General features: G+C 41.6%; 1 protein-coding gene across 1 annotated transcript in view; it reads left to right on the top strand.

Moving 5' to 3' along the window:
* Window positions 1-23,194, top strand: part of PCNX1 (pecanex 1) — a 3,150,868-nt gene that overhangs the window by 2,776,904 nt on the left and 350,770 nt on the right. The window contains exon 33 of the mRNA XM_044073489.1: window positions 21,795-22,234. Within this exon, the coding sequence (XP_043929424.1) occupies window positions 21,795-22,234 (440 nt within the window). The remainder of the gene's footprint in view (window positions 1-21,794; window positions 22,235-23,194) is intronic.

Below are 23,194 nucleotides of genomic sequence, written 5' to 3'. Positions count from 1 at the left end.
GAGCTCATAGACTCTCTCTCGAGTGTGGAAGGACCAGACGTAGTTGAGTCTATTACTAAGAGACCAGTCAGGATCCTGGCACCACTTAGACTACACTAAGTAAAGGAGCACCCATTGATGCCATAGTCATATAACAGGGATTCTAGGGCACTGGACAGATTTGAGAAGTGTGTCTATGCTTCAGCAACCTTCGCTCTTAGGTTATTGAATTATTTGGCACATTTCACAAGGCTTCAGTGAGATTTGGTCAAAGAACTTTCCAAATCTCTTTCTGAGACAAAATCCTCTCAGGAACAGTGCTATTTCCTCGCAGTTAGCTACCCTTCAATCTATTTCAAATTCGTCCATGAGGCTTATCTCTCATGCTGAAGGTACTTCATGGACAGTGGGTTCAGGCATTTCCATAAGGAGACATATCTGATGTACTTATGTGATTTTGTGGAACCCTTCAAATCTTCTTTCATCCATGTATCTTTTGATGGAAGCTCGTTGTTCAGCCCCAAAATGAAAGAGACACACACTAGGTATGAGCAAGAAGGGAAAACCCTGTCTGCTGTGGGCATACATTTTTCAACTCCTCAACAACCTTTTTCTGGAAACAAATGAGGTGGTAGAAAAATGTGGTTCAAGAAATCCCAGGGTCCCTTTCCAGATCCATGTGGAGGTAATTCCTCCAGGGGCAGAAGGGGGAATTCAAATGGAAGACCCATTCCCCGTGGGAGTGGTGGTCCACATAATCAAGGTTCTAGAGATTCCTTCTCTGATGGATCCTATCGGTGCTCCAGAAAGGAGGCCCAACTGTCCATCTCAAGGCAATCAGGGAATGTCTATCCCTGTATAAAAAATAGATCATAAAGCCATATAGCGTAGTAAAATTCAAAAGAAAGCATCTTGAAGTAAAACCGTAAAGAACTTTATTTTCAACATTGAGTAAGTGCTTTCCTCTAAATAAAGACTTCTTCAGACTATTCCTATACCAGGCATCCTGATTAGAAAACAGAAAAGATTCATGGGTGAAGAGGATAATATCCAGAGGTTCTATCATACAATTTTCCCATCCCCCTCCTTCAGTTTCAAAGAAAATCCCTGATGTTCCACCCAGTCAGAGGTAAGCAGCACTAGAAATAAGCTGCTAGAAAGAGAGAGTCATCCAAGAGGCCCCCATAGACCAGAAAGAGAGTACAAAACATATTCAAGATTTATTTAGTGCCAAAAGACAGGGTACTGGAGACCAAGCTTGGATCTCAGCAAACTAAATCAACTGGTTCAGCATACAAAGTTCTGGATGGTCACAGTTCCGTCCATTCTGCTGTTTTTGCACAAGGACGACTGAATGTGCTGGATAGATCTTCAGGATGCGTAGTATCACATCAAGATGGACAGACAATCCAGAATATGTCTCCACTTCCATCTGAGAGCCAGTCATTACAAATTCAGAGCACTCCCCTTTGGTCTTACCACAGCCCCCCGGATGTTTACTAAGTATGTGGCAGTAAACGCAGCTCACCTGAGACTGCTGGGATTCTGTGTGTTTCCATACCTGGATGACTGATTCTTGACCGTTCCAACCAGGCGTCAACTAATTCAAGCAAGGAACTATTTAATTCAGCTGTGCTCTCATCTGCAGATATCCATCAGTTACAACAAATCTCAACTCAATCCATCTCAAACTCTGAAATTCACTGGTGCTCTTTTCAAATAGTCAATCAAATAACTTCTCTCCGTCTGTCTCAAATTCAAATTATCCAATTCCAGGTCAAAAAAATTATTCAGAATTCTTCTCTTTCAGCCCATTTAATACTCCAAGCCTTAGGATCCATGTCAGCGGCAGTCACCCTTGTAGCCCTGGCCAGGTTCCATATGACAATCCTCCAATGGACACTTGAAACTCGGTGGTCTATTTTCCAACATACATTATCCAGGCCAGTCAAGATAACTCAAGCTTGCGAGAATTGCCTTCTGTGATGGATCTACTCCAGTCAAATACATGAAGGCCATCCATTTGTTCTCCCTCAGGCCAAGGCCACAGTGACCATGGGAGGTGTTCTTCGTGTTTCACTGTTGCAGTCATTACATTTGGGTAATCTGCTGGCAGGTTGCCCTCAGTTGGCCTGAATAACAAAGTCTTTGGTCCTGCGTCGGTTGCTGTCTCCTCTTCCATGACGTCAGGTCGTCAGGGGTATAAAACATGCAGCCGACGCCATTTTAATCCGTCTTTCTTGCCGTGCGGTGCTCGAAGCAGAAGCAGTTCGCAAGTGCCGGTCGGCCGACTCCTGAAATTTTCGTTTTCGAGTTTCAGAATCGAAGTCTTCAAACTAAAGCTAAGTACCCCATTGGGGAAACTTTTTCTTGCTCCTTACCGATGTCAGTAAAAGTTAATAATTGTATTACTTGTGGGAAGCAAATACCTCATAAGGATTTTTATTTGTACTGTATTCCTTGCCTAGGCCCTGATCATAACGTGTCTTGCTGTTGGTTTTGTGCTAAATTTAACCAACTCACTATTAAGCGTCAGTATAATTTTGCTTCTAAATACTTTGGTTCAAGATTTAACTATCCTGAAACGTCATCGGTTAACAATCCGACTACCGGAATTCACAAAAAATGCAAAGAAAAAGACAGAGAGAGACCGTTGAGGTCCAAAAACGACAACGAAGCTTCTTCTAAGCCAGTCGCCGGTTCGCCGGTACTCAGTGAGGTGCTTTCGCACCCCCTGATGCCTGCTACTTTTGAGTCGCAGGCCTCTACCGAGACTCATTCGGAGTATGCCACAAGATTCTTCAAATATTGAACCCGCGGATATCTCTCCCTTAGATGGGTCCAGAGCCGCTGAGCAGGCACCGGATTCTGAGGGTGTTTTCAAGCCTAAAGATTTGTATATTAAACCGACACCATCATCAAAAACACGGCCAAAACCAACTACTATGTCTAAAAAACTGACACATATGCCACGTGCTCAGGCCCCTATGCCTAAAAAACAAATTATCAAAATGGCTGAGGATTTAATTACCTTGATCAGGGGTTCCCAACCCCCTCCTGCTAAGAGGCCTAGGCAAGTCACTGATTATGAATCTTCAGATTAGGTTTCCATTTCTTCTGATTCCTCTTCTGATCATGAATTTTCTATCCCTTCTTATGAGGACTCTTGATGCAGAAGAATCCATCCCTTCTGCTTCTCCTCCTGAGAATTTTTCTTTTGGAGAGACTTTGCATACCTTAAGGGAACATTTTCTTTGGGAGAGTCAGGACTTTTCAGAATCCAAAAAGAGGCTTAGGAATTTTCTTCTTCTTCCTCAGCATAGGCCTTTGGCTATACCTCCTGTTTTAGACATTGTTGATGTTTTCTCAGAATCCAGCATGGCTCCTGATTCCCTGCCTCTGGCTCCTAGTAAGCCAGGCAGATATTACAGGGTTCCTGGCTCCCACAAATTTATTTTCAAAAATCCTACTGCTGACCCTGAAACTATTTCTCAGGTTCCCAAGGGTGTTAAGGCTTCTACGGCCAAAAATCCTACCCCTTCTGATTGAGACTCCAGGGCGCTAGATAGATGGGATAAGGTTTATACATTTGCAACCCTGGCAATCAGGGCTTTAAACTGTCAATTTCATATGCTTAAATATCAACAGCATGTCATGGGCTTACTGAAACAGAAAATGATGTTGATTTCGGATTGTGTGGAAAATAGAGTTACAGGATTTATTGCATTCAGCTGAACAAGTTGGAAAGCGTACTTTGCCATGTGGTTTTGATTCCTTGGAGGCCTCTTGCAGGGCTGCCATAACTGGATCTGTGATAAGAAGGCATGCTTGGCTCAAGGAGCAAAATCTGCCTGATCATGTTAAAACTAAATTGTTGGATGCTCCTTTACAGCAGGACAGTCTGTCTGGTAATAAGGCAGAAGAAGTTTAAAAAAAGATGGAAGACAAAGCTAAAGCTATGCAAACTGTAAAAGATTTCTTGCAAGTGCAGCCACCCAGGTTCAGTAGGCACTGGCCTACAAAGAATTGGTCCTTTCCAGTACCCAGCAGAGCTGCTCAGGTCAAACCCAGACACTCCAAAGGCTCCAGGTTTCAGTCACAAGGATCTTACAGGACAAAACAATGGGGTGCCTCCACCTCCAAATCAGGAAGTAGCAAAGCACCACCCTACGGTAAACAATCTCAATGACTTTCCTCTGCCATTTCCAAGCACTTATCTTTTGGCAGCCCCTTTGGGGGGGAAACTAGCACTTCATGCTTAAAATTGGCATCTAATTACCCAGGACAAGTGGGTATTAAATATAGTATCCCAGGGATACAGATTTCATTTCCACACTTTGCCAATTCCAAACGGATGGCCAGACCTGCCCCCAAATCAGTGGCAGAGACCCAGAAACAAGTCATGCCCCTCATGGATATGGGGGCTATTCAACCAGTACCAGAAATAGAACAAGATTTTTATTCAAGACTTTTCCTGGTACCCAGAAAAGACAAATCATGGCGTCCAATTCTGGACTTATCCATTCTAAATATTTTCCTGGACATTCCAAAATTCAAGATGCTGACTCTACAACAGCTACTGCCTATGCTAGGCAAGAATGCCTGGTTGGTAACTCTAGACTTAAGAGGCTTACCTGCATATCCCAATCAGGGAATCTTGCAGAAGATACCTCCGCTTCAAAGCAGGCTATTCGCATTACCAGTTCTCTGCACTGCCCTTTGGCTTATCTACTGTGCCCAGGGTCTTCACAAAGTGCCTGGCACCAGTAATTGCACTTTGCAGACAAAGAAACATTCAAATTTATCCTTATCTGGGCGATTGTCTAATTCAGGCAGACGATGACGACACTCTTCTACAACATCTGACATTTGTAAACAGGCTTCTAACATGCCTAGGGTACACCATAAACAAAAATAAATCACAACTGGTACCCTCTCAAATAATTACATTCCTGGGTGCAAGCTTGAATACAACTGCCCAGATGGCTTACCTCACGCCAGACAAACAAATTCAATTGATAACATACTTCAAACAAGTGGCAACAAAAACCCAGCTTATCTGCAAGACAAATTCTGCAGGCTTTCGGGTTCATGGTATCCTGCATTCTACTAATTCCATATGCAAGACTGCATATGAGGAAACTTCAATGGTACCTAAAAGGCTTATGGAGTCAACATTGTCACAGCCTGGAAACAATGATTCCTCTCATTCCTTGCATGCAACAGGAGTTCCAGAGGCCTGTCACCAAAACAAGGGACTGTCATTCATTCTATCCCCTGCCACCCAAACCCTGACTACAGACACATCAGGCTATGCTTGGGGGGCCCATCTGGCAGAGAGATGTATTCAGGGCGAATGGAGCCCAAATCAAATGCACCTACATAACCAGAAAGAAATGCTAGCTGTACAGAATGCTCTGACAGCCTTCGAAGACTTCCTTCATCCAGGACAACTACTGATAAAGATGGACAACACCATAGTTATGTGGTACATAAACAAGCAGGGGGGTACCCACTCCTACCCCCTTTGCAGACTAGCCATGGCCTTGTGGAACACAGCCTTGACTTACCAAATACATCTACAAGCTCAATTCCTGCCAGGAAAGCAAAATACTCTGGCAGATGACCTAAGCAGAAATCTTATGGACCCACACAAATGGAAACTGGATCCACAAATCTTCAGCATGTTGTCACAAAAATGGGGGAGCCCAGACATAGATCTATTTGCCTCTCCACAAAACTACCAGTTGGACAAATTCTGCACAAGAACTCATCGCAAAAAAGCTTGGAAAATGGATGCTCTCTCATTCAGCTTGAAAAACCTATCAGTCTATGCCTTTCCCCCTCTGCCTCTGCTCTCCAAGGTTTTATTAAAAGTCAGACAGGAAAAACCAAAAATGATTCTGATTGCTCCGGACTGGCCTTGCCAACACTGGTACCAGCTTCTAAGGAATATGTCATACCTTCCCCCGTGGTACTTGCCTCAGACACCTCATCTATTGCCTCAGCAGAACTATCAAATTTGGCACACACTGCTCCAAACTCTGAATCTTGCAGCATGGCTAATCAACTAATTTCACCAAACACATCTCTCAGTAAACCTGTGATGGATGTCATTTTGGAGGCTAGAAGGCCTAGTACTAGAAAATCTTATGCTGATAAATGGAAGAGATTCTGTGCCTGGAACCAAGCACAAGGAATAAACATAGCAATGCCCAATATTCTTCAGATTTTGCAGTATTTAACGGAGATGCTTCACTTCACAAGGGCCTATCTTTTTCTTCTATAAAAATCCATGCCTCTGCCATCTCGGCTCATTACAACACAGAGCCTCCTCTCTTTTCTCATCCCCTGCTAAAGCAGTACCTCAGAGGGGCCAAAAATTTCAGACCTCCCAGGAGAGCACCGACCTCAATTTGTGCTGGAAAAACTCACCCTACCTCCTTTTGAACTAGCTGCTACTGCAGACATAAAATTTCTTTCTTTGAACAGCGTTTTTTTTAGCAGTCACTTCAGCTAGAAGGATTTCAGAACTACAGGCTCTCATGGCAGTGGATCCTTTCATTATCTTTTACCCGGACAGGGTGGCTCTCAGGACCAATCCTCCTTTTATGCCTAAGGTGGTATGTAGTGTGGCTCTTAACAAGACCATTCATCTGCTAACCTTTTTCCCAAATCTGCAGAACAAGGGGGAGCGGATTCTGCATTCATTGGATGTACACAGACAACTAAGATTCTACTTAAACAGGACAAAATCTCTAAGAAAGTCTGAGCAACTACTGGTGGCATTTGCTGCAGGGACAGAGAGGAAGGCTATATCAAAGCAGACTATTTCAAAATGGATAAGCCATTGTATTAGTTTCTGCTACATGCACCATGGTAAACCTGTCCCCAAGGGGATCAGATCCCATTCCACCAGGGCTGCATCTACTTCTGCAGCCTTTCTCAGAACCTACCAGAGACATTCTAGAAGCTGCTACTTGGAGCTCAGTTCATACGTTCACAAAACATTACCATTTACCTCTCTTTTCTAAATCCAGGGCAGGCTTTGCCACTGCTGTCCTGCAGGGCCTTATAGCTGTGCCTAATGCTGTATAATTCCATCCTCCTATCCATAGCTTTGGGATTCTACCCAAATGTAATGACTGCAACAGTGAAATACGAAGAACATAGTAGAGTTGTGTACACTTACCATAAATGTAGATGCTCAAGTGTATTCACTGTTGCAGTCCGGGTTACCCACCCGCCAGCCCCCTTTCTTCTCTATTATTATACCTCTTCTTTCCTTCACTATACTCAAATGCCTTTGTGGTGTATTTGCTTTTAGTTGGAGGTAATTTTTTTGTATTTTACAATACATGCATATATATATATATATATATATATATAATTTTTTTTTTGCTCCCCATTTGGGGGGCACCTGACATCTGGGGCAAGAAAAACTGATTAAAATGACGTTGGTTGCATGTTTTATACCCCTGATGACCTGACGTCATGGAAGAGGAGACAGCAACTGACGCAGGACCCAAGACTTTGTTATTCAGGCCGACTGAGGGCAGCCTGCCAGCAGAATACCCAAATGTAATGACAGCAACAGTGAATACACTCCAAGATATACATTTATGGTAAGTGTACACAACTGTACTTTCTCCTCCTAGCATTGCAGGCCTTTCAAGACACACTCCCAACTGGGACTATCACAATTTGCACGGCTTTGCGCGGTCGTGCGCATACGGTTAAACAAGGTTAAACTTTTTCTGGCTCTGCCAAGTCTGCTCTTCAATTTTTCCCTTAGAACTGTTCTACTTGCAATCTAAACAGCCTATACTCTATCTGAAAAGCTCAGCACTTGCTCCTAAAGCATTTTTGTATACAGGTAAAGCACTCTTAAACAAACGAAAAGTACTTCATTCATCTAAATTCTGTTGAGTACCCATTTCCCTATAGGTCCTTTCTGACTCAGTTACACAGCAATCTTTTTCACTATTTCTAGCATGTCGAAGGGTCATTTGCTGGCGTCCTCTCCTGTTCAGCTGGTGAATCTGGGAATCTTGAGGCAATGTTACAATTGCCTCATGTACACGGACAACCCTCTCCTCCTCCCAACAAATACAAATATATGCAAGAGATGCAACTATATAGCCAAACTGGAGGCTGAGCTCTCTCAATTCAGTACTGGCAAGACCAGTCAGGAGGAGAAGGTAACCACGCACACCACAAACCCAGTCTTACATAGAACTATCACAACTGCAAACCAAACACATAAACGCACAAAAACATACTCGGAGGCGCTGATTAAAAATCTACCAAAACAACAGAGGCCTCCAAAGCAGACACCCAAGCAACCACCACCTCAAGACATAGCAAATGCAACATATAGTTCACAAAGTCAGTGTGCTAAACAGTCACAGCCCTTAAGGCCAAACAACATGCCAGACACACTTGTAATAGGTGACTCCATAGTCAGGCACAACGTCCCGCTCACCAGACTGAACAAGGAGAGGGTCACAGTAAGCTGCCTGTCGGGAGCTAGAATCTGCCACATAACACAAGCACTCAGGTCACTCCACAGCAAGTACAAATATGACTCAGTCATTGTACATGCTGGTGTGAACGACCTGAGACGTACCTCCCTGGACTACATGAAAAGAGACATAGAGGAGCTCTCTGATTATGTAGCCCAGGCCGGTATGACCCTGACCCTGAGCAGCATCTTACCCTCACCAAGAATGATGCCACAGTACAAAGACAAAATGATCAGTTTTAACAATTGGCTTAATTACTGGTGTCATTCTAAGGGGATCCAGTGTCTGCTTGGGATGACATGCTTGACAAGTCACGCTGCTTCCTAAGGGATGGTTTGCACCTGTCACCCCTGGGCTTCCGGATATTGGCCAAGGCTCTTGCCACCCCCATAGTGCCTTTTTTAGGCAAGGCTCAAATGACAAACCTACCTCCCTAGAAAACACAAGTGGAAAAAAACTAAGGGTAATGCTGCTCAATGCCAGAAGTCTAAACCTCAAGATGCACGCCCTCGAAGCCCTCCTCAGTATGGAGAACATCGATGTCTGTGCAGTGACTGAAACCTGGTTCAAGGCTCCTGAGAGCACCCCAGCACTATCAGGTTTTACCTCATTTCATGCTTTTCGGCCCCAAAACTTGGACAGAACCACAAAAGGAGGGGGAGTATCCATTTTCATCAAAGATACCCACACCTCCAGGTTAGTGGCAATGCACGAAGCATCGGAGACTATCCAGGTGCAACTAACCATAGGCAAAACTGCCTTACAGTTTATAGCGTGCTACAGACCACCTTCTCAAACTCAGGAACCCCACACAGCCTTCCTGAAGACACTGGAGAGTATGAATGTCTCTCCAAATACCATCATTTTGGGAGACTTCAACTACCCAAACATAGACTGGGAACATTACTCAAGCCCCAACACCCTAGCCCAAAGGTTCTTAGAATTCATAAACTCAAATGCAGTGGAACAACTAGTCACCATTCCCACAAGAGGAGACAATATACTAGACCTGATCATCACAAACATGGGGACAAAATGCTCCACACCGGAAGTACATCCCTCTTTGGTAAGATCAGACCATAAATTAATCTCACTGGAAATCCACATCCCGCCCCCACCACCTGCACAAATGACCACAGTGAAGAACTTCTCAAAAGCAAACTTCACACTTCTTAAGACTGAAGTGGTATCTTTCAAGGCCCCTGGGCCAGTGGAAACCACAACCCACACTGCTGAATCCTTTGCAAATGCCTTCTATGGGCACCTTCAAGAATGCATGGATCATGCAATCCCAAATAAAACCAAGACCCATTCCCCCAAAGGCAGGCGACTGGTCTGGTGGACCCCAGCCATAAACAAACTTTACAACAGAAGGAGGAAGCTACTACACGACAGAGCAAAATCCCTAAAAGGGAAGGCATCTCTGATCAGTACTAGCAAAAAACTACGATCACTCATAAAATCATCCAAGGCCAACTTTGAGAGAAAAATCGCAAATGACACAAAAGACAATCACAAGGCCTTCTTTAGCTATGTTAGGAACCTGGGTGGAAACTCCCAGATATGCTCAGAGTTAGTCCAAAATGACACAAAATACACTGAACCCACTGACATTGCCAACATTCTGGCAGACAGGTTCAGTGCAGATTTCTCCTCCCCCTCCCCCCCAAAAGGAGAAATAACTATCCCAGCAGAGTGTAGCCTCCCTAACATCTCAGATGCCCAGGTGAGAGCCGCCCTCTAAAGCTAAAACGCAGCATCAATGGGACCGGATGGTGTCCCGGGCTGTGTGCTACGTGAACTCCAAGAGGAACTAAACCCACACATAAGGCTGCTGTTTAATCTTAGCCTTACCACAGGATACATACCCAAAGAGTGGCGTACGGCAACAGTGGTCCCACTTCACAAAGGCGGTGCTTCTACGGACCCTGGAAATTACCGCCCCATAAGCTTGACGAGCCTGGTCTGCAAAGCTATGGAGAGGATCATTATGGAACTCATAAACAAAGACATTGGGGACCTACAGACATTGGATCCTACCCAATTTGGCTTTGTCAAGGGCAGATCCTGCCTTTTGAACCTGGTCGACTTTTTTGAAACGGTCACTAAGGCCATTGATGAGGGTAAGGCAGTTCACACAGCCTACCTTGACCTTGCAAAAGCCTTTGACACAATACCCACTCGGGCATCATAGACAAACTCACCAGCTTAAATGTAAACCCATATGTCACAAGATGGGTTGCAAACTGGCTCAAGGACAGAACCCACAGGGTCAGAGTTGCTGGAGCTATGTCAGACTCTAAGCCAGTCACAAGCGGTGTCCCACAGGGCTCAGTCCTGGGACCCCTCTTGTTCAGCATTTATTTTTCCGTGGTACAGGCAAACATAGGAGGATTGTGGCTGACAAAGTTCGCAGATGACTGCAAACTGGGTGCCATAATTGATACTCCAGCGGACACAAACATCCTTCAGAGAGGCCTCATAGAAACGGATAATTGGTGCCAGAGCCATGGCCTTAAGCTGAATGCCAAAAAATGTATAGTCATACCCTTTGGGAAAAACAAGGTACCGACAAATTACCACATAGGCGGTAATTCATTAAGTACGGAAGAGGTAATCAGGGACCTAGGGACCCAGGTTGACAGTAACCTCTCATTTGACACTCACATTGCCAAAGTGGTTAGGAAGACCTTCTATATTGCCCACCTTATCATGAAGGGTTTCACATCTAGATCAAGAGAGGTCATTGTGCCCCTGTACTCTTCTCTTATCAGGCCAATGATTGAGTACAATGCCCCATTTGGGATGTATCTCACCCGACACCTGCAGCAGTTGGAAAGACCCCAAAAGTTCCTCACCAAGAGGATAAAGGGTCTTAAACATATGTCATATGCTGCCCGACTGAAAAAACTCCAGCTCTATTCAGTCGCATACCGCCTACTCAGAGGTGATCTGTGCCTGACGTACAAGGCCATGTCCAATCCTGAATTAATGGACATGCTCCACCTCAGAAAATCCAAATCCATCAGAGCCACGAGAACAAGTGACTTAAACCTCAACACAGAAATAAATAGAACGTGCTGGAGGGACAGTTTCATAACCCAGAGGCTCCCTACACTCTGGAACAGAATCCCAGTCCATGTTAGGCAGAGCCCCTCACTGACTCTATTCAAGAGAAATCTCGAGTGGATGGGAGATCGTAGGTTTACCCCGGGGGTCATCTCTGTGTCACTACTAGACAGAGGCATAGTAAACTAAACCCTAAAATGGCGTAGTATTCTCATCCTAAGGGGTGGTGTAAGCCACATACACTCTGGCTAGGCTTATAAATGCCCTAGGGCAGATAGCCTAGTACGAACCTATGAACCTAATTCAAAAGGACAATATGTCAGTGGTCTGGTACATCAACAAGCAAGGGGGAGCCAGATCTTGCCCTCTTTGTCGAGAAACTGTGAGTGTACAGGAATGAGCAATCTCCTTCAATCATTTTGATAACAAATCACATCCTTGGGAAGCCCAACATGACATGTTAAACAGGTCCATCCTGATTCCTTACGAGTGGTCTCTCAATATCAAGGTGGCTGATATGACTTTCCATTGATGGGGGTAACCATGCTGTGATCTTTTTGCATCTCCACTCAACAACAAGTGCAACAGGTTCTTTGCCCTGATCTCTCCAGTGGGGGGAGTCCCAGATGGACGCCCTGCTTCATGCTTGCCCCCCCCCCGTCTCCTTTATGCTTACCGTTCATTCCCAAATTTCTCCAGAAAGCCTCTTGATTGATGGCCTCATCTTTTAGATCCGCCCTGGATTCTGGATCCACCTCCAGACCTCTAATCTCACCCGACATATATAACTCATCCAGACATTTCTGGCCTCAAGTTGACTGCATGGTTTCTTCAGTACCATTGATTGCTAGACAGCCCAAGCTCTCCACTCCCATCCATCGTATTCTGTTGTCTTCCCATAAAGCTTCCACTAGAAAATTTTTACAGGAGTAAATGGAACTGGTTCATTTTTTGGATCCTTTTCCAGCACAAATTTCAAAGGTTTTTGGCTATTTAGCTACAGTTTTCAATGAGAGTGCTAGCTCCTCAACTATGAGAGTACAATTAGCAGCCATTTCCAACCTTCATATAGGAGTAAATAACTCTACTTTAACTTCCTCCAAGCTTTGTAAAGCCTTTCTCAGAAGAACCTACTTACTAGGCCCTCCTTTAAATGATCCCACTCCTCCTTGGGAATTAAATATTTTTCTTCAAGCCTTGACGTAACCCCCCTTCGAAACATCAGCTAAGTCTGATCTAAAATTTTTGACTTGGAAAACCGTTTTTCCTAGTTGCTATCACTTCTGCCAGAAGATTGTCTGAACTTAAAGCACCATCTTCCAAACCTTCTAATTAAATTTTTTGCTAGGATAGTCTCTCTTCACGGACTAATCTTTCCTTTTTATCAAAGATGGTGTTGGAATCTAATGTTTATCAGGTCATCAATCTCCCAGTCGTCTTTCCATATTTTTCAAAGGAGAATACATGTTACATCTTTTGGATGTCCACACACATTTCTACTTTCACAGAACCAAAGTTTTGAGAAAATCTGAACAATTGTTTGGTTTCTTTTCTGATTCAAAACTAGACAAGCCAGTGTCTAAAGTGAGTTTGGCCAAATGGTTAACTGATTGTATTATCTTTGTTTATGAGAACGTGAGTTTGCGTTTACCAAAACCTCCAAGAGCCTATTCCACGAGGTCTATGGCTACTCCATCAGTCTTTTTGTCTGAAAGTTCCTTGGTTGATATTCATGCAGCTGTAACTTGGTTTGATCCTCATATCTTTATTGTTTATTACAAATTGAGTCTGGTCTTTAGGGGAAGAGTAGCCTTTGGCTCAGCTGTGCTCTGGAATATCCTTCCTTAGAGTCCTCTGGTAATTCTGTCCCACCTGTTGAGGAATGAATGAAAATGACATCATCAGATAAAGAAGTTATGTACTCACCATAACGTTCCATCTGTGTTGTCCATTTTCATTCTTCAACTTCCCATCCAAATACCCCTTCCTTGTTTTATTCCTGGAGATGCTGAAGGGTATTAGAGGGACCTCTATTCCTTGTTTGAGCTCCAGCTTCTTTTTTTCCAGTGCTCTATAAATTTATGAGCAGCAAACTATATTTGAGGTATGTTATGTTGGTCAGGCATTGTTGGTAAAGCTAGGAGCTTGAGAGTTCAAGTATTCAATGATCTGAAGAAATGGCCAAGTCAGATCCAAGGATCGGCTCCAAACCCAGCTGTTATAAAATGAAAATAGACAATACAGATGGAATGTTATAGTGAATACAAGACTTCTTTTTTACACGCCTACAATTCAGAATTATGGAATCTGAGCCATATACTGAAAATCATGCAATTACCGTATATTGTGTAAAAGCATTACTTGTGTGAATTGTTCATTTTTAAGCTATTTTTCACAACACAAACAATAAAACCAAAAGAAAGTAATATTTGCCACCAGAATTTTCTAATTCAGTAGATACTGGCCCACCTCTAATAGAAACAAAAATGAATGTACAGGACAGTCAATAATATGCTTCGCTAAAGCGTTATTTACATCTTTCCTTTTAATGCTATATAAATGTTCATATATATCCTCCTTCTAATGTGCCTATCAGTTTTACCAATATAGAAATGTGGGCAGTTTTGACATTGGGCTAAATATACTACAGCAGTGGCATTACAATTATATTTACCCTTAACTCTGTATTTATTTCTACCTATGGTAGAACTATTAGTCACTTTAATATGTTTACAAATTCTGCAGGAACCACATTTGTACATACCTCCTTCTCTTTGTAACGGAGGCATTACGGTCTCAACTAAATTTTTAATCCCCTTTTACATAACACCATTAGGTTTTTTGAAAAATTATGTGAATTGGATTTATGTAGTTTCTTTGATGGGTGCTAAAAGTAAGGGTACTAGTGGAATTAACATCTCTGATAGTGAATTAAAAGCTTTAAACCTATTAAGAAGTCAAAGAATTAGGGTATTAAAACCTGATAAGGGTGGGGGGGGCTTGTTTAATGAGTGAAAAACTTTACGAAGAGAACATCTTAGAGTTACTCAACACAGACACCTATGCCAAGGTTTTGTTGAACGAATTGAATGGGGCTTATCAACGTATTACAGTTTTGATTAAAGATTTATTCATTGATCGTATGATTGATTTAGAAACCTTTAATTACCTTCTATGCCCTCCCCCATTACACCAGTTATTTTTGGACTGCCTAAGATTCATAAAAGCTTGAGCAAACCACCTTTCCACCGTATTGTGGATGGACATAACAGTATAACATATGGGTGTGCTAAATTGGTTTATTCGAAACTTAAAAAATATTTGGATAATCAACCTCAAATATGCAGTGATTTGTGGAGTTTTCTGGAAGCAATAAATGGTTTAGGATTCGATGACCAAATGCATTTTTTTAACTATTGATGCCCATGATTTATATAAATTGGGTGTTGAATGGGTTCTTGAGTTTTTACTTTAAATAAGGTGTTTCAGGTGATGAAATTAATTTGATAGAGTATTTATTGGACGTTGTACTCACCAATAACTTTATTATGTTTAATGGTAACTTTTATCATCAAAAATCTGGGATTGCTATGGGTTCCCCCTGTGGGGGGAGCTTTGCGAATACTGTTATGGCATATTGGGAAAATGAGATTCTGTTTAAACTTGACATCTTTAAGGAATTTGTCTGCTGGTATACACGCTATTTGGATGATATTTTTGTATTATTTAAAGGTGATTGAAACGAGCCTGCAGAATTTGTTTTTCTATACTATCTAATCTTACATCATTCTTAAGTTTTACCTATGAATTTAATAATGCTAAAATATCATTCCTGGACGTGTTACTTACTAAGGATATGTTGAATTTATGCTATACTGCTAAAATTTATTGTAAGCCAACATATTCTACAGTTTTCTACATTTCAGTAGTGCTCACCCCCATTACCAGAAATGTGTTGTTGTTAAAAGCCCGTTGGTTAGAGTGGTCAGAATGGCTACCCTAATTGATGATTTTTGGGAAGAATGTTATTTACTTAAAGGAATGCTCATAGCACGGGGATACCCAGCTACCTTGATTGACAATCTTATATCTGAAGTTAGTAACAAACTTAATACGGGTTGGTTTAAACCCATTCTTGGTAAAATTCAAGTCACTCATTGTGTTAATGTTGACCACTGTGGTAGTGGATGTCCCAGTATGAATCCTTCTAATACAAATATTCTATCTAATGATGGTAACACATCTAATGCCTCATTGCATTTTATTACATCCTTTTGTATTGAGGCTGAAATTGTGCGTGGTATTCTGTATAAGAACTGGGTGGTGTTGAAAGAGGACACCTTTATTAGAAATAGGATACCAGATATGCCTCAACTGGTTTATAAAAGAGGACGGAACCTTAAAAATGTAGTTGAGACCGTAATGCCTCCGTTACAAAGAGATGGAGGTATGTACAAATGTGGTTCCTGCAGAATTTGTAAACATATTAAAGTGACTAATAGTTTTACCATAGGTAGAAATCAATATAGAGTTAAGGGTAAATATAATTGTAATGCCACTGGTGTAGTATATTTAGCCCAATGTCAAAACTGCCCACATTTCTATATTGGTAAAACTGATAAGCACATTAAAAGGAGGATATATGAACATTTATATAGCATTAAAAGGAAAGATGTAAGTAACGCTTTAGCGAAGCATATTATTGAATGTCCTGAACATTCATTTTTGTTTCTTGTCATTGAACAAATACATGCCAATATTTGAGGTGGGCCAGTATCTATTGAATTAGAAATAAGAGAAGTCCGGTTGCAAATATTAACTAATGCTTATACCTATCCGGGTTTAAATGAATACAGTTCCTTTAAATGTATTTTGAAGCTGAAGGCTCTAATTAGACGTTAAATGATTAATTGTGCACTAGTTGTAACATAGTTATATGTTTTATCATACTTGAATTTGTATATTTATACATTTTAATTAATCATAGTGAATTTAGGATTGGTTAAAGGTGAAATTAATTTTATTCAGGTTGATTGTCTTTGTGATTATACTGTGATTTAGTGAAACACTCCTTTTAAATGTTTTACAGGATATGATGTCATTCATGTGGAGGGTTATTTAAACTTGGTCAGTTATTAATTATATGTTTGTCTGAAGAAGTTTGTAAATTTCTACATTCGAAAGCGCTTATAATTAAATTAATTCTAGTCCAATGAATGCCTATTGCCTGTTTGTTTCTTTTCATTTTTAAGCTATTCAATCAGTTTCCTTGGGAAATGGTCAAAATATGTAGACCGTTTTGTTTTATGGATTGAACTTGATGTTTTGCTTTTGGAATTGTTAAAATGTCTTCTACACATGAACATATCGATGTCTTTCTATATGTGAAGCTTTTTTTTTCCCCCGGGACTTTGCTGACAGTGTGCTATCAGCTCAATTTGACTATGCCAGCCAGAAAATGGAAATAATAAACTAAAAAGGGTTAGATAAGCTTGTTGATGTTTAATTCCCATTGTGTTAACTCCAAAAGTGTTTAACAATCAAGAGTATATCCCATTGTAGAAATCACATTCCCCTCATAGACATAAGTAGTCTGATCAATGACTCATATGCCACAAGGTCATTATAGAAATATATACATAGGTTCATAGGTTCATACTAGGCTATCTGCCCGAGGGCATTTACAAGCCTAGTCGCCTCCATGGCTTTTAGGGCCCCTTTTCTTTAGTATGGGGAACTATTATTTTTATTTTCTGTGCCTCTAGCTCATAAGTAGCAGTGACACGTACTAATGGGGTATATCTGCCATCTCCCATTCCCAGATCAAACGCCCCGAACTGACAAGGCCAGTGCTCTGCCTCTACATGTACCGGGATTCCACAGCATAGAGCATAGAGTCTTTGGGTGATGAATATGAATCCTATTAATAGCCACCATCTAATAATAGCCAGGATTTAAAAGAAGTCCGCCTCAGTGGGTCTTCTTTGATTTGATTTGAGAGGTGATGTGGAAGCATGAAATTCTTTGTTTGGCTTGATATGCAAAGGTAGGATTAGAGCAAGTCTGAGCAAGCTGTTAGCAACTGAATAGAGCTGGAGTTCTTTCAGTCTTTCAGCACCCTTTTGTAGGGACAGATTGTTTGGTGCCCTTGTGGTTTTGGTGAGAACTTTTGTGCATTCTCAAGCATTCCGGTCTGTCATCTGCTCACATTCCGAATGGATGATGTACTCAATCAGACTAGGGCTCTACCTTTCCCTGATAAATCAGACCTATGACCCTTCTTGATCTAGAAAGCAGAACTAACTACTTTAGCTACATGGGTGCTGACCCCGTAGACCACTACCTAACTACTTTAGCCAGGTCCCTGATAACTTCTTCTGTGCTCAGTGGATGGGTCCCTATTTGCCTGAAGGGGAACCTTGTTTTTCCATTTTTTAATACTTATACATTTTTGGCATTTAACTTTTTTCCGTGGTCTGGCACTTTTCGCCGTTACATTTAACCCAGTAGGGCCGTGGGATATCTGTGCCCTATGGTTTCAGATGTGACCTTGTGCAGTATAGTGGTGCCAGATGTGCTTTCTGTCCTGGCTTGTCAGTTTGTAGTGTGCTGTAAAACTAGAGCAGCCATAAATGATTGGACTTGGCCCAGGGCTGTGGTAGATTAAACAAGACACAGTTTGACATCGACTCTGAGGGACACTCGCCTAGGGGTACTTCTGTCCTGACACATCTCTGTGACAGCTCTTGTGATGTATTTTCTAACAATTAGCCAATGATTTTTTTATCTGATGATGTATGGGCTGACATTTCAAAGTGTGAGGCCAGATCGAGGCCCCCTGTGGACTGCCTGTATCGGCTGCCTTTCCCTCGAGGTGTAAAAAAGTCACTGCCTTTTTAAAGGCATGATCTGCCTTTGACTGCCTGCAAGAAATGCCTATTTAAAAGGCATGATCTGCTCGACAAAGTATACTGGGTTGGATATTTTTGGCTCTCCATCCTATTCCTTATTTGGCTTTGGCCATTTGGGCTTGGCACCATTACGTCGGGATAAGGGGTTTAGTGAGCTTAAATGGTAGGTGATTTCCAGGTAAGATGTTGAGGCACCCAATCAGGGGGGCGACCATAAGTTGCAGTACAGCTAGTGGCAATGGCTGTCCATCAAGACTTTGGATTAAACAGGATTCCTACATGTGGGTTCTTTGGATATTGAGTTCTTGAGAGAAGGATGTGTTTGGGGGCTTGCTCAGGATAGATGGGCTCTGTGTTTTTTGCTTATAGAGATGCCCCCTGTAAGGGGCTTGAGAGCAATGTCTGCCCTGTCGCTTGGTATGGGAATTTGCTCCTCCTTTGTAGTAATCTGGGAGTTACATGCCATTGTAAGAATTCACAGCATTGTCAAGGAAACCACTAAAAATATTTACTGCCAACTTGCAAAGTCATTCATGTATAGCATACAGATTTTCTAGTGCAGTGAGTTTTTATTTGATGTATATTCGTGTGTTATGACTATAGTCTATGGTAGAAAATTTTCAGCTATGCCTTCATCTACTGTATTAGTAATTATAATTACTGTAAGTAGGCTACTAGCTAGACATTATAATTTGTACATTTATATATGTACTGAAAAAAGTGCAACTAACATTTTTATGTTTGTGAAATTTGCTTGAGGCATTAATATTTTGTACTGTTTTTAATTAACCTGTAAGTTATCTCCATTGGTCTTAAGTAATCTGTAATGCACTGCATTTTTTTTGTTTCTTGTATTAAATCTTTTCTAAAGTATAGATCTCTGTGCTAATTGAATTCCATGATCATTTAATAAAATTCACTGAGCAAATTTGCCTGCACATTAACAAGTCTTAGCCTGCACCAAATGATCAATTCACCATTTGCTCAGCAACCAAAGTTATTTGAACATTTAATGTTTACTTGTACTCAGTCTGCGTTGTGATTCCACAGCACAAAATTTTACTGATTATTAGTACACACACAAAAGATAGCAAATCTTGGACCATTCTTTGAATTAGAGGGATAAAGTCTGACTGTCGCAGGTGACCTGAGTTTGAATAGTGATTCAGGTGCCTGCAGGAGCTGTCAGGGGAGTATGGGAATGGCAGTTTGCCAGCTGTCCCATCCTGGGAGAAGCAGCTCTGGCACATCCACACGGGTGACACTTAGAGTGAGCAGTAGATGTTTACCTAATGGAGCTCAACTCTGTAAAGCCCCCCTTGCCATGTGCAAGTTGTACTGTGAGCAGAGGGAAATTCAGAGTATGATGGTATAATTCCTTTTAGAGGGCAACTATAGCAGAAAAGCTACCATGGGGGCGGGGTTGCTCCAGCAGGAGAGAAGGTAGGCCACCCCATAGAACTAGCAAAGCTGGCCCTCTCCCTACTACCCAACTTTTGCCTCAAGCAGAAGAGCTTATTGGGGATTTCTGAGTTTGAACAAACAGGCTGGAAGGCTGTTTCTTAGGCCTCCCCCAGCTTCTGCTACCATTGAACAAATGGGCCGATTGGGTGCAGTTAGCGGAGCCATTAGATTCCATCATGCAGGGATTTAGGGGAAAAAATAGTCTCTGTTCCCATGAGTAGCTTTCTGCAACCAATAAAATAACATAATTCTGTATTTTTCTCCAAGAAAAATAGTATAGTTTTGAAGTTTGAATCAGCAGTCAAGTGCAGGAAACTGAAAGGGATGGAGGCAGAATACAGGATCCAGCATTAGCTAGTAAAGGTTTATAAACAAAAATGCAATTTGGCAAGTCAAAAACAAATGCCCAGTTTGTCCCCCCACCTTTAATCCAGCCTTGCAGTAGACAAAGGATTCTAAGTAAATCTACTTATGTAAAATTAGATATATTGTTTAGAAAAAAAATAGTAGTGTGTGTAACTGCAAGCACTTACATCCAATGAGTATGATATGGGTGGAGTACACTAAAAATGGGTTGGAATAACACCAGTTGGGGGGTAACATAGTCATAATGTGTTTCAGTGACTGTTTGTGTTATGTTAAATGTTATCACATCTGCACTTAAGAAGTCGAACCAAGTGTTCTAGGGCTTTTTTTCTTCAGGTAATCTTGGCATATTTTTATTTTATTGGCCCAAAGTGGAATAGATAGATCTTTATTCCAAGTATGGCTGCATACAGGAAAGTAGACAAGCTGAGTCCCAGTCCTGTGAATCTGCATCATGCCAGAAAAGTGGTGGCCTTGACTGCTTTTTAATGTTTCATTTCAGGACTTTTATGCTTAACCCAGACTTCTGCCGTTTTGCCAGGCATTACAGCCTTGATGGGGATTTGAAATCTGTAGGAGTTATTGGCATATACATTCAAGGGCTTGTCTTGTCATTTTTCCTTTATCCCCAGTACCTTACTTTTGGAATTCATGATGCTGAATTAGAGTCATTCTAAAATAGTAAAAAAACATTCTATTCATGTTCTTTTCTATGTATCCTGAGAGTTTTCCATGAAAAATGTTTCTGAACTTAACAAAACAGCACTGTAGAATCTAACAAAGCTTTTCAGTATTACTAAACAAAAGTCAAGTTAGCTGTAAAGGTATTTACCATACTGTTACTGAACAAGATGATCATGGTACTGTAAAACTTCTGATCTGCCAACAACTTTGGTCTCATCACTGAGATGTACGGTACATTTATCTAGACAAAACAGAAAGCTTATAGATGTTTTTTTCCTTGCAGGCCGGGTTTTGAGTCTTTTATTTTATAGTTCCTTTGATATGTTGGGAAAGTGAGGAGAACATTACTCCCTTTTAAAGACATGCCTTTTTCCATATGTCCAAGGTGGGCTTTCTGAAAAAAAAATGAATTAAGCAATCTAGCATAATACCACTTGGTGACAGGGTGATTTTGTGGATAATAACCTGCTTTATAAACAACTGGCACTTTTTTGCAGTGGCTGCAAAGCATAGTGATACTGAAGACAGCACACTTTGCCTTCCTTACATTTGAGTGAAGAATCCTCCTCAGCTCAGCTCAGAAGTCTACAGTTTTTGTAGTCTGGTTCATTTTACTGTAGTAGACTTTGAACAATTTAAGTTTGTGTAGACAAAACAGCAAGTGAAAGAATACTGATTAAATTGTGTGATTCCTCAAATTTTAGATCCTAGAAGAAATTTCAAGTAGAGTCAAAATACCATTGTGAACACACTAGTGCACACCATTGTTTTATTGTTTCTGTTTTCTGGCTTTTAGGTACTAGTCACAGCTCTCATTCGGTGCAGTCTAGTCTAGTACGACATTCCCCTGCACGGGCCTCAGTAGCCAGCCAATCATCCTACCGTTACAGCAGCCGCCATTCCTCCCTCCGCACATCAGCAACTGGACTTGCACCCTGCCGACGCTCCTCGACCAGTCAGATATCTCTCCGGAACCTGCCTACTTCTATTCAGTCACGTTTGTCAATGATGAACCAGATGGACTCCCCAAGCCAGCTGGGTAACTTGAGCATCCAGCAAGGACTTCCTTCTTCCAGCACTTCTAGCCAGAGTATCCCTGCTTACAAACGTCATACTCTTGTGAGTCTTTTGGGAACAGAGGGCATACACAATGCTGGCGAGTCACAGCCTGGCAACAGCGCAGTACCAGCCATTTATACACCAGCTAAAAAAGAGGAAGTGCTGTACAGAGTACAGGTGAGCCCGTACTTGCATTTTGGTTTTGGTGAAAGTAAGGTTTTTGCTGTGTTAAGAGACAGGTGATGATGTAGTGTTTGAATATGTGGTAGTCTTTCAGAAGGAATCATCTTTTTACTTCAGCACTGTTTTTATTACAGTGCTCAACTAAGTGGATCAAGTAAATAGGTTATGGTGTATGTACATTCAGTGGAGCTTTCACATTAATATCTATTTTGCATTTCTATGAGAAACATGGAAATTTTAAGTCCAGGAAAGTTCCCTGTATGGTGCCAATATTCTATATTTAACATTACTGGTTTGGCTTATAGGATTTTTGAGGAAAGTGAAACAACTGACAGCTGTAACTGAAGAAACAAGGGAGTATCCAAATACATTTGCTGATTTTGTATTTAGTTCATCCCTTTATGAGGAAGTTTCAGGTGGGTAGCCTGGAATTCTGAATTCTAGATGGCTAAGTTGAAGGGGTAATTGGTATTAATACCAGAGAAGAATATACTGCACAACTGCAGGCTTCCAGATGTAGTATCCTGTAGAAAAAAGACATGTTGAAATCCTTACAGTGCTTGCACACTTCGTATACTTCTCAGCAGTGATCTGCAGGAGTGGTTGGAATTCCTTGTAATGTGAGAACCTTTCACTGTCTTGCATGTGATTGTAAAAATCAGTTTTCCCAGGCTTAGGAACAGTTAATATTCAACATTAGATCACTGTTACTGTAGCATAAGCTAATTGTGTTATATCCGTGGATATGACAACTCAGCCAGCTTTTCAAAGCTTGAGGGTGCCTTCCCCTTACTCTAACTGCCAGCAAGCTCGAGAAGAGTTCCATGTACAAGGAAGTTTGCTTGCCACTAAAGTGTGCTCCTCTTGTGGCCTTCATGGATCTGACAGCTAGCAATTCTTCAAGTCTGGGCAGATAAATCCCTTGCTGGGGGGAACCTGCTGCTCCTGTATATT

The sequence above is a fragment of the Protopterus annectens genome, chromosome 6.part0 (assembly GCF_019279795.1).
Source record: "Protopterus annectens isolate FY-2018-M chromosome 6.part0, PAN1.0, whole genome shotgun sequence".
NCBI classification, from domain to species: domain Eukaryota; kingdom Metazoa; phylum Chordata; order Ceratodontiformes; family Protopteridae; genus Protopterus; species Protopterus annectens.
This window is presented reverse-complemented; position numbering and strand designations above follow the sequence as displayed.